Source organism: Lithobates pipiens, unplaced genomic scaffold, assembly GCF_037356315.1.
Source record: "Lithobates pipiens isolate NorthernLeopardFrog02 unplaced genomic scaffold, aLitPip1_a1.2 Scaffold_10, whole genome shotgun sequence".
Classification (NCBI taxonomy): Eukaryota; Metazoa; Chordata; class Amphibia; order Anura; family Ranidae; genus Lithobates; species Lithobates pipiens.
In genome coordinates this window covers 52,589,371-52,602,180 of record NW_027507686.1, presented here as the reverse complement: position 1 = coordinate 52,602,180, position 12,810 = coordinate 52,589,371, and the positions used below count along the sequence as shown (strand labels likewise).

Sequence of the window (12,810 nt, the reverse complement as noted above, 5' to 3'; positions counted from 1 at the left end):
CCTTTAGTTGGTAATCTAGGAACACCTGCTTGTTGTTCAGGAGCTTTATTCCCAAACACACAGCAGCTTCTTAGTTGTCACATTCTAAAATTAAAAAGTTAGTACCAAGAACTTTGCCATAGTCCTGGATTGTTGATGGTGATTAGTGACACCGGAAACCATGCAATGGAGGTTACACAGCACCCACTTCAGGAAGTACATTCCCAGTGATCCTGTGAGATGCTTCCTGAATTCTGGTTGATTATAGAAAATCTAGATTAAAGTAATTTTGAGTAAACCTTCTGATTGCAGTATTTGCTGGATAGTATTGGTGTAGCTCATTGATTACTTGTTGCTTGGAATTCTTTAGCTTTTTTAATTAAATTTTTTTTTTATATATATATATATTCTCTCGCAAAAGTAAGGCTGGGTTCGCACTTGTACAATCAGACATGGCATGTGATTTGCATTGCTGTGCAGATTACATGCGATGTCTGTCTGTGTGATGCAATTTCAGACATACAAACTGTGTGGATGAAATCGCATTTGCACCAAAATGGTGCAGGATCTTTTTTTTGGCCACACTGGAATTGGATCACATTGGTTATTTACACTTATGCAATCCGATTCTTCCACCTTTGCACAGATCGCACTGCGACTGCGAACCGATCTTGGGCTGTCATTAACTTTACATTGACACCCCAGTGGTTCACAGATGTCAGACAGATGAGTTTGATTCAAGCCCCGTACACACTATCAGATTGTCTGCTGAGTTTTTCCTTCAGATTTACCAAAACAATATAATATGAGGTCAAACCTTAGGAGTTTCAATGTGTATGCAATCAGGCAGGCCCTTCTACTACATGGTTTTGGTAAATCTGAAGGAAAAACTCAGCAGACAATCTGATAGTGTGTACGGGGCTTTAGGTGTGATGCAGGACCCGTCACTAAATCAAAGTGTTTCCCGCATCACAACAGTGTCAACCGGGACTAAAGCTTTTGCCCTTAGCATCCACTTGTTTTTTTTTTTCCTTTTTTTGTAGGATTGAACAACAAGGAATTGTGCATGATTATAGTATTTGACAGCTCCAGTTTTCAAAAATCGAACCCTGGAGTGTTGCAGGTGATACGTATTGGGGTTTGGTGTTGTCATTTTTGCTAATTCCTTTTTCTGTTTTAGTTTTAAAGGAAGGCAGACAATTAACTTATGAAAAGGCTGATTTATCACCAATCAATGCCATGCTTAATAGTAATGATGTGAGCGAGTACCTCAAAATTTCTCCATATGGACTAGAAGTAAGTGTTCTATTCAGCAGTTTTTGTTTCTGTAATTCGTGCCTATAAACATAGTATATCAAGGGTCACCATCATTGGTCATTTTCTATTTATGGGGTCAGTTAATGGAGACTTTTACTGAAATATACAAGCTGCCATTGCAACTTCTGAAAATGTCCCTTAATTCGGTTGTATACCGCTGCTCGTGTGTTGGATTTATTTAATTATTTATTCACGGAGAGCGTCCATGGAAGTCCTCCCAGAATCGCACATCCGGCTTGCTTTGTGATCGCTGTGTTCGAACATAGCTGATCACAGATCATGATAAAGAGCCAATCACAGCAGCCATTTACCATGTGATCAACTGTGTCCAGTCACAGCTGATCACATGTAAACAAACTTGTTTTTTTTTTTTCACCTTAATCCATTAAGGTGAAAAAACTTCTGACAGTGACTGGCCCCCTAGCCATTTTGTTAATTTACAGATCCCCCATGAATTAATGAACTACAACTACCTTTTGCAGCCGATGTATTCTCAATGAATTACCAGGGTGATGATGAGTGTGCTAGATATTTCATTGGGCTTCGAGTTGTTCAGTAACTAGCTGCCCATATCTGAAGTAGGGGCAGACCGCTACACTGACCATCTACAGGAACCTGTTATTACACCCACGATCTGCTGATCGCAGGTGTGCCGATTTTTACAGGCTCCATAATAATAAAAAAAAAAAGTGTGTGTGTTTTTATATATTATAATATTTTTTTTTTATTATTTATACATGGACTACTTATGTTAGTCTTCAGATTGTTCCTGTATCACCCCTTGGATCATAGACACAGGCTGTACATGGAGCCTTGACTTCTCTCCAAAATTTACCCCAGTGAACTATGAAGGTCCAAACTTTTATGGGATAAGGCCTAAAGTCCATGAGAACACTAACAGGGAACCTCCTCTTATTTTCTCCCATTTAATCTGATAAGCATTGAAAGTGGTTTGTTATATCTATTCAACAAGTGTGTGAGACACATTGGTCCTATCAAAAATCTAATGAGCTTGTAGCTTCCTGTACACTTTGCATGTGCTACGCTCAGAGATTGATGTGAAGACTAAGGCTTGGTTCAAATGTACACATGTGCATGTCACCTGTAAAGCAGCCATTCATTTCAAAAGTGTGAAAAAGTCGCCTACTCCCCCTTGTAAAAAAAAAAAAAAAATTGCAGTTTGGTGCGTGCAAAAACATGCACAGGTGCTAATATGTTGGGTGCCGTTAAGAATTACTGCGCCCTTCCCCTCCTCGCATCTGCTAAAGAACAGCACGTTTCTGTGTGTTGGGAATGCGCATGCTCCTGACTCGCTAGCCTAACACCGATACTAGCAGGCACCATGAGGTGGTTACATTTTGGTACTGATGCACCATTAGTAGTAATTTGGACCAGTTCAGATTCAGTTAACGTTAAGAGTTGATATGTAAATCCTGAATAATAATTTGCATCCTATTAGTGACTGGTAAATCCTCTAATATCCATATTAGTGCTCTTCTCCCGCAGGCTGTGCCTAACATAATGTGTTTTTACTTGCTGTGTACTAGGCCCGCTGTGATGCTTCATCATTTGAGAGTGTTCGCTGCACGTTCTGTGTAGACTCTGGTGTGTGGTACTATGAAGTAACTGTCATTACCTCTGGGGTCATGCAGATAGGATGGGCCACTAAAGACAGTAAATTCCTTAATCACGTAAGTAACAGGCAAAATTGTATTTTGAAAGAAAATTTTATCTTTTTTATTTTATTTTTTTTATAACCGCTGAGAATTCCTTTAATATAAAGTATGCTATGGGGGTTATTTACTATTATTTACTAAAGGAAAATACTTTGCCCTACAAGTTCACTTGAAAGTGCAGTCTCTGTAGATCTGAGGGTGACATGTAAGAAAAAATTTAAAAACAGCATTTTAGCTTGCACATGATTGGATGATAAAATCAGCAGAGCTTCCCCTCAGATCTACAGTGACTGCACTTTCAAATAATATATATATGTATGTATGTATGTGTGTGTATATGTACCATTTATTATGCTAAGATGTTGCTTATGTTGGGTGAGTTTTAACTAGATTAATGATATATGCTGGTGATTCCACAGTGAGCAACGGCACATAGCTGTATTGTCTTTCTTTCACCAAAATTGTTATGTCTTGGTAGTGAAGATCAAGTTTGGGTTGTAGGCGTCTTTCATAATCATATGGCAAAGACCTAACCACTGTCCATGCCCTACAGTTCATTTTTCTTTCTAAAAAGCCTGTCCCCTGCCAGTAGCTGCAGAGAAGGACCCTTGTTCTATGTAGGGAAGCAGCGGTCTCACCCTGCTGAGTCAGACCTATAGCTCTGCAATGCTCAAGCTCTTTTCCTGACTCCGTAGGCGGCATATTGAACTTCTGCCACAAAATAACTACTTCTGTCAGAGAGCAAGGGTCCTCCTTCTGCGCAGATGCTGGCAGAGGGCAGACTTTGGCTGAATTGTAAAGGAAAACAAATGGTGGGACTTTTCTCACCTTAGAGGGTGTTGTAATTTAGAAGGGTTTTTTTTTTTTATCTTCGTGCATTCTATGCATGAAGATAAAGACTAGTGTGTGTGTGTGTGTGTGTGTGCCTGCAGCCTTCCTAGCACTTACCTGAGGTCCCTCTCTGTCCCTCTGTCCAGCGATGTCCAAGATTCTCTCTCCTGATTGGCTGAGACACAGAAGCGGTGCCATTGGCTGCTGCTGTCATCAATGTCAACTAGCCAATCAGGAAAGAGAAGGGACTGGGTCAGGGCTCCATGTCTGAATGGACACAGGGAGCTGTTACTCAGCTCGGGTGCCCCCATAGCAATCTACTTACTGTGGAGGCACTGAACAGGAGGGAGGAGCCAGGAGCACAGGAGGGACCTGAGAAGAGGAGGATCCAGGCTGCTGTGTGCAAATCCACTGTACAGAGCAGGTAAGTATAACCTGTTTTTGTTTCCTATTTAACAAAAAAAAGGACTTTACAATCGCTTTACGTTTGGTGCACTTGGAATGTATTTAACTTTCACTGTTTTTATTAAAATTGGACATTAATAAGCCTCTATATTGCTCATAAGTAAAAGATGGATCAATATGAATTGGTAAACAAATGTCTGTTCCTAATGTATGTAGGAAGGATACGGCATTGGGGATGATGAGTATTCCTGTGCATATGATGGCTGCAGGCAGCTGATCTGGTACAACGCAAAAAGTAAACCTCACCAACACCCCTGCTGGAAAGAAGGTAAGGCCTAATATTTGCTGCGCCCCATGGCACAAGAAGAAAGCTGAATACTGCTGTTCAGATAGTGGGTGAGGAGGAGAAGCTGTCTTTTAGCTGCTGCCGGAGGAAAGGGGAACGGTTCCAATAAATGCCACCCTACACCTGTCCAAGTTCTGGGGTCGGCAAGCTACTCGTCACCTGTCCCACTGATCAGATTGAGATAAAGGGCCAATTGCAGCGGCCCTTTATCATGTGATTGGCTGTGTCCAATCACACCTCATCACATGTAAACAAATGGCAGTTATCTGCATTTGCTTTCCTCTGTGCTGTCAGTATGTGAGGAAAGGACATTTTGAAAACCCGGCTATCCTGTGACAGAGGACATTTACACTGATCAGGGCACTGATCATCGGTGCAGCCTCATCAGCGCACATCATTGAAGAAAAATTTTACCCCCAAAAGAAGGCCCGTTTGTGTGGGGGGAAAAAAAATGATCGAAACTGCTCAATTGTCGTTAATAGTGCGATGGCATGGAAAGCTGAAAATTAGTCTGTTCAGGAAGGGGGTGAATGTGCCTAGTAATCCAGTGGGTAAAGACTACTTTTGGATCGTGGTATTTTATTTATTTTTTCTCTTAAATCTTCCAGATGACACTGTCGGCTTTTTATTGGATCTGCACAAAAAGTTAATGATTTTTTCATTAAATGGACATCAGCTTCCTCCCGAGAAGCAAGTTTTTACCTCCGCAACGTAAGTCCTGAACCTGTGTTAATGTGTCCCATTGTTGACGTTGCTCTTTCATCATTATGTGGTTGCTGTTTTTTTTTGTTTTGTTTTTTGTAGGTCTGGGTTTTTTGCTGCAGCAAGTTTTATGTCCTATCAGCAGTGTGAGTTCAATTTTGGAGCCAAGCCCTTCAAATATCCACCTGCAAACAAATGTAGCACTTTTAATGAGTATGCTGTTCTGGCCCCCGAAGAAAAGGTCATTTTGCCAAGGTAAGCGTAAGGCAGATTGGTTTTGTAAAAAGTACATATTTATTATTTATCGTTTTAAAGGCAGGTATTGTAACAATTCCTGCTTTCAATCCATTAATGTACTGTATTTTTATTGCAATTAGTGTAGGTACTTGAATCTAACCCAATATCACTCCAGTTATCCTCTACACAGCAGGACTCAGACTGGGAGAGGGAGACAACACTAGGAGCCTTTAAAGCTTTATTACGTGCACTGAGAAAAAAAAAATGCTAATGGGGAGAGACAAGTGTAAACAGAGGGTAGGGGGGAGGGACGTGCCTGCCGCCCAATCTGCTGTGATTCGGCACAGCACAAGTCTGTCAGCAGGACCCAGGCAATGATTTATGCCGGGACCTGTTGATTGGCTTAGCAAATCACAATACAGAGCAGTGTACTACTAGCAAGAAACAGCAGAGATGTGGCTGTTTTTCAAAAATCAGCCACGTCCATTAGTAAAAGCAACACGTATTACTCATTGTTGGGCACACAGCTAATCCCCTAGATGTTAACCCCTTCCCAGCCAGTGTCATTTGTACAGTGACAATGTATAGTATTGGCACTGATCACTGTATTAGTTACATAGTTGGGTTGAAAAAAGACACAAGTCCATCCAGTTCAACCTTAAAAACAAATAAATAAAATTTAAAAATAATCGTACAATCCAAATACCCAATTTTATGCCCACAATTGATCCAGGGGAAGGTGAAAAAAAAACCCAGCAGAGCATGATCCAATTTGCTACAGCAGGGGAAAAATTCCTTCCTGATCCCCCAAGAGGCAATCGGATTTTTCCTGGATCAATTTTACCTATGTTAGTACCCAGTTATATTATGTACATTCAGGAAAGTATCCAGGCCTTTCTTAAAGAAATCTACTGAGCTGGCCAGAACCACCTCTGGCGGGAGTCTATTCCACGTTTTCACAGCTCTAACTGTGAAGAAACCTTTCCGTACTTGAAGATGAAAACTCTTTTTTCCTCTAGACGTAAAGAGTGCCCCCGTGTCCTCTGGGTTGACCGTACAGAGAATAACTCGACACCAAGTTCACTATATGGACCCCTAATATATTTGATCATGTTGATTAGTGTTACTGTTAATGTCAGTGAGTTCCCACCCAGTGTCAGATTGCCCGCCACACTGACAGTCCCACTATAAGTCGCAGATCACTGCCATTACTGGTATTTTAAAAAAATTTAATTAAAATACCTGTGTGTGTGTGTGTGTATAATTTTTTTTTTATTTGTTTATTTCTGTCTATCTATATCTCTCTCATTAGATTTTCTTTTTGCTGTAATAGTTTATTTTTAGGATTTTATGTTTTTGTTTATATATTTGTGTCTACAAGACTATTCCATATATCTTCCAAGTATTGCATGCAAACTATATTTGGGCAAACGTACAACAAAAAAGGTGATGAAGCATTCTTTTCTGTTTTCTATAGACATAGACGCCTAGCATTGCTGAAACAAGTCAGCATCCGAGAGAACTGCTGTACATTATGCTGTGATGAGGTAGCAGACACAGAATTAAAGCCCTGTGGTCACAGGTAAGTTACAACTGGGTTTAGTATCATTTTGTCTGCTATACAAGTAGACTATATGGCCAAGCATTTGTGGATACCTGCTATGTGAGCTTGTTGGGCCTTCAGATTCTAAATCCATGGACGTTAAAGCGGAGGTCCACCCTAAAGTGGACCTTCCGTTTATTGGAATCCTCCCCCCCCCCCCCCCCCCCCCTCCACAATTGGCACCTTTCAGGGGGGAGGGGGGTGCAGGTACCTGTACAGTACAGGTATCTGCACCCACTTCCGGCATAGCTATCTGCAGAAAGGGGCGTAGATTACGCCCCTTTCCGAAAGTCCCCCGCTGCCTGCTGGGAAACACACGGATCCCAGAGGCAGCGGGACCATCCTTATTGCGCGACTCGCGCATGCGCAGTAGGGAACCGGGAAATGAAGCCGAAAGGCTCCACTTCCTGATTCCCATACCCAAGATGGGGGCAGCAGCACCCAAGAGACAATCGAGAGATCGGCTTCGGGTGCCGACATCGCGGGCTCGCTGGGCGGGTAAGTGTCCTTATTTTAAAAGTCAGCAGCTGCAGTATTTATAGCTGCTGGCTTTAAAAAAAAAAAAAAAAAAAAACAGTGGAACTCCCGGCTGACTCCCGCTTTAAAAGAGAATATGGGAATTTTTTTTTTTTTTTTTTTCTTGTTGGACTCGTAACTTACCAAGGTGGGATCGATGGTGCATCTGTTGCCCGCTGGCTCTAAGGCTAAGAGAAGAGAGTGATTAAACATAGTCATTCACTGGAGGGCTGGCTGTGGGCTGTGGAGGGGGCAGGAGTGGCCAGCTCAGGCTCGCTGTAGATGGCTGAGAGAATGAGTCTGGTGTCGGTTCAGGCATGTGGGCAGATCCCAACCATATTGTTGCAATTTCCCAAGCCTGGCCTGGCTCTGACAATCATCTGACACCGGGCTTCAGCCTGCTGTCTGCTTAAAAATGGGCCACAGGAGTGCAAAACTATCTGCACTCTTGAGATCATCAGGAGAAGTACAGCCATTCCAGCTTTGGCTGTACTTCTTTTAATATGGACAAGCCTCGACTCTTCTGGGATGGTTTTTCACAAGATTATGGAGTGGGTCTGTGGCAATGTGTAGCTGTTTAGTAAAAAAAAAAAAAAATATATGTTGAGGTCCGCTTTTGATGCTGGATGAAAGAACCTGACAATCGGCATACCAATTCATTTCAAAGGTGCACAATAGAATAGAGGTCATTGCTCTGTGCAGACCATTTGAATTTCTCAACACCACTCATTTAAAAAAAAAATTATAGACCTGGTTTTGTGCGCCTAAATAATTTGGAGGGGTGTTTGCATTCTGTTGGACATATAATGTAAGCCAGGGGTCTCCAACCTGCGGGCCTCATGCGGCTCAAGAGTGTTAAGCATTTTTCTTGGGGAACATCTGGAAGGATGCTGTACAAGTATAGCAGTCGCTGTGCAAGTATAGCAGTCGCAGTGCCTGGCGTGGACAAGCCCATTCATGTCTGGAGGAATGCTGGGGATGTCATATTTGCAGTAGCAGCCACAGCAGCTGGCACATCCTGAAGGGATGCTGGGGCTGCCCTGTTTGCAATAGCACTGGCAGTAGTAAATGCAGGGACTCGCAGACAGCTCCAGGCAAGTAAAATGCCCCATGGCTGGATCTAGGTGGATGCTGGAGTGGGCCAGTTTCAGTTGCAGGACCCCACCCACACCCTCTCTCTACCTTCACGCACATAGTTGAAATCCAATTATTAAATTCTGATCTGCCTGATTTCTTCTGCTCATCGGCTATCCTTAACGTGGTTGTAAAGGCACAAGGTTTTTTACCTTCATGCATTCTATGCATGATGGTAAAAAATCTTCTGTGTGTACCAGTCCCCCCTAATAATTACCTGAGCCCCCTCTTGATCCAGCGATGTCCACGAGAGCCTTGCCTCTCCGAGGACTTGCACTTCTGGCAGCAGCGGGAGCCATTTGCTCCCGCTTCTGTCAATCGCAGCCAGTGAGCCCATCAGGAGAGAGCGGGTCACATTCACCTGTCATGCGAATTGGGTGTGGAGAAACCCGCATCCAATTTGCATAGGTGTGAACTCAGCCTCAAGGATAACTAAAAGTTAGTGTTTAACAAAATAAATAAAAAAAATGTTGGTTTTGCACACCGAGTGACACCGATCCTCCTCTTCTGGGGCCCACAGCTGCGCTCCTGGCTCCTCCTGTTCGAGTTCCCAGTTGGAGAAGCGCTCTCCCTCGGGGCTCTCGTGTGGGCGCGCTCCCGTGTCCTGCTGCATCTAGTACAAGACAGCAGGACTCAGCCCCGTCCCCTCGTCATTGGATTTGATTGACAGCAGCGGGAGCCAATGGCTGTGCTGCTATATATCTATCCAATCAGGGCCTGAGACACTGGCTGGATCTCTCTCTCTCTCTCTCTCTCTCTCTCTCTCTCTCTCTCTCTCTCTCTCTCTCTCTCTCTCTCTCTCTCTCTCTCTCTCTCTCTCTCTCTCTCTCTCTCTCTCTCTCTCTCTCTCTCTCTCTCTCTCTCTCTCTCTCTCTCTCTCTCTCTCTCTCTCTCTCTCTCTCTCTCTCTCTCTCTCTCTCTCGACAGATCGCCGCACTAACACAAGCAATGTTGGTGTGCCGATGTAATAAGCGCAACTCTAAGTATTAATAATGTGTCCTTCGTGTATTCAGCAGCTGAGCCATATAGATCATCACTCCAGGGCAAGGCAGATATATCTTTTGGGTGAACATCTTCCTGTAATTGATCAGGATACCTGTGTGGTTCTATGGCTACCAAGAGGAGGGCACACTTGAAACGTCCATTAGTAGTATTTGCTGTATGGTGGATATATAACTAATGTATTTGTTCTGCTTGTCTCTGCAGTGATCTTTGCATGGAATGTGCTCTACAGCTGGAGACCTGTCCACTCTGCCGTCAGGAAATAAAAACGCGCGTCCGTCAGATTGCTCACATCTCATGACAGCTGTGGAGTAAACACGGGAAGATTTTCTTGGCTCTTGTATTGACATTGTTTACAAAGGAAATCTTGCATATGTTTTATATCTGCTTCATTTGATGGAAATGGCCATATTTTACAAAAGTGGTTAAACAAGAAATAACCCCCGTCTGCCACCTTGGAGACTATTGGGAAGCAATGGAATGAGACACTTCGCTTACATTTTGACTTGAGTTGGGTTTTATGCGAAGGACACCAATTGTCCCTTTAGGGTACTTGTAGCTTAGGGGCATCATTTCTGCTGCTATGTCCCACACTTTTTTTTTTTTTGGCAGTAACTCCACCCAGTTTCAGGAGACCACACCCAGTGGTTGCAGTAAATATACCTTGCCTCAAGACACCTAAAATGTTTTTTTGGCACTGTTTTCCTCCTTTCATTTCTGGAAAAGGGTTTGCACTATAGTAATGCATCAATGTATTTGCAAAAAACTGTAACTTATTGTATTATACTGCAAAGTGTCTATTTTTGCCAGACAAAATACAGTATATGACCAATGTTTTCTATTCACGTGGCATTCTGCTGGTCAGTAGTTTTTTGTCTTTAAAAACTGTGGATTGCAGGATTTATTGTGATAAGTAAATCAACGTCTAGGGCTTAATTTATATTCCAAAGAACATTTTGGTTAAACTACACAAATAATGCAATCTACAGATGTAACTGTACAGGTTTTTGTAATGTGTACAGAATTGGAAAATCTTTTTCACTGTTTATGATTTGATATAAGCAGGCTTGCCTGTAATGATATGATCCAGTTTAGGAGGGATGAACAGAAACCCTAATTTCACTCTATAGGTGTGATGTGTTTGGTACAGGATGGCCCTCAATCGCTTCCATCTGCACATGCAGCAGTGGTCTAGCTATGCACTTTAATGTAAGTGGAGGTTTATTACACTGCTGTGCCAAGCTGTGTTCACAATGCAGGTGATGGGGATTATTCCACACATGCTAACCCTTGTCAGAGATCTGGAGTGTTGCATCTTGTGTATGCAGATCCATGCAGCCCTATAGAGGCTCAGATTGGTTTCTTTTACACATCATGTGTTTTTTATTTTATTTTTATACCGCATTCATTTCTTTACATGATATAGCCATAATGTAAAGGATAGCAATGCATCTGTAAAAGTGACCAGTGGTCTGTGCAGTAACGGCACCAAGTGCAGGTACCTTGAAGACCAACTCCATGTTTAATGTCACTCAACCACTTCAGTACAGGGCACTTTCACCCTCTTCCTGCCCAGGCCAGTTTTCAGCACTATCACACTTTGAATGAGAATTGCGCGGTCATGCAGCACTGTACCCAAATTAAGTTTTTTTTTTTTTTTTTTTTTTTTTTGTTCTTTTTTTTTTTTTTTCCCGGTCTTTGCCCGTTTGGTTACCAAAAAATAAAAACCCTGGTGGCGAGTAGATACCACCAAAAGAACATCTATTTGTCTCAAAAAAATAAAAAAAATTATAAAAAAAAAAAAAAAACTTAAATTTTTTTTATTTTTTTTTGAGACAAATAGATTTTCTTTTGGTGGTATCTACTCGCCACCAGGGTTTTTATTTTTTGGTAAACAAACGGGCAAAGACCGGGAAAAAAATAAAATAAAAAAACGTTTTCTTATGTGCAAAATTGTATAACAGAAACTAAGTAATTTTTTCTTCTTCATTGATGTGTGCTGATGAAGTTGCACTGATGAGACTGCACTCATTATGAGTGCCCTGATGATCTGTGTCCCCTGTTGCACTTGCTGGTTACATGTGAGCAGCTGTGATTCTTTTTCACTGAGGTGCGTTTATGGGGCGGCACTGATGATCAGTGGCCTGATTGTGTGCTGACAGGCTTGTTGGTTATCAGCGCTCCTTTCCTCACACAGATACAGCATGTAGGGAAAGGACTGCCGATAAGTGGTAAGCCTGTTTACCTTGTGATCAGCTTTGTCCCATCACAGCTGATCTTATGTAAAGGGCCACTGTGATTGGCCCCTTACACCGATGTGTGCCATAGGAGGTGGGGTTCTGGAAGGATGTCCATGGACGACCTCCTGGAACTATAGTACCACACTGTATCCGTCTTTTGGCTATAGTGCGGTAATAAAGTGGTTAAACAGGTGTGCTTGCTGGCTAGTCTCAGTTGCATTCGGTATACAGCACTGGATCCTGGCAGTGGGACGAACCACCCATACCACTCTCAGAACAGAACGGAGTTGAGCTGATCGCTGCTCAGCCGTTCACAGGAAGCATTGTATTCTGTAAATAAATACAAAGTGTCCTCTTTCTGGGTTGGAGAGGCAGGATGATGATGGAACACGCTCCGACTCAGCCAGTCAGAGGACACTTTGTATTAGTTCATAGAATACAAAGCTTCCTGTAAATGGCTGAGCAGTGATCAGCATGACTTTTTTTTTTTATTCTGGGAGTAGGATGGGGAGGTCTTGTCCCTCTGCTGGAATACATCGCTATATACTGTAGCTGAGGCTACATACAGTAAATACACCACACCCTACCCTGCAAGCGCACCTGTTAGTGCAGTAAATAATCATTTGTACCAGCTTAGCCCAAGCATAATATTTAAAGGAACATTAAATGTGGAGTTGGGCTTTAAGTTTGGAAGAGAGTGGGGTACAATTGTTGGGTGCCCAATGTAGGGTAATAATCAGGTGCCACCACTGTTGTAGGTACAGAATAGAATCATGCACCATGGATTGTGCTGTGTGTCAGGTATGTCTAAATTGGTTTCCT

At 42.5% G+C, this 12,810-nt stretch overlaps 1 protein-coding gene across 1 annotated transcript in view; it reads left to right on the top strand.

Moving 5' to 3' along the window:
* Positions 1-10,600, top strand: part of RSPRY1 (ring finger and SPRY domain containing 1) — a 38,712-nt gene extending 28,112 nt beyond the window's left edge. The window contains exons 9-15 of the mRNA XM_077454827.1: positions 1,160-1,275; positions 2,844-2,987; positions 4,425-4,536; positions 5,163-5,265; positions 5,359-5,511; positions 6,971-7,075; positions 9,953-10,600. Coding sequence (XP_077310953.1) covers positions 1,160-1,275; positions 2,844-2,987; positions 4,425-4,536; positions 5,163-5,265; positions 5,359-5,511; positions 6,971-7,075; positions 9,953-10,049 — 830 coding nt within the window. The 3' untranslated portion in view covers positions 10,050-10,600. The remainder of the gene's footprint in view (positions 1-1,159; positions 1,276-2,843; positions 2,988-4,424; positions 4,537-5,162; positions 5,266-5,358; positions 5,512-6,970; positions 7,076-9,952) is intronic.
* The last annotated feature ends 2,210 nt before the right edge of the window (positions 10,601-12,810 follow it).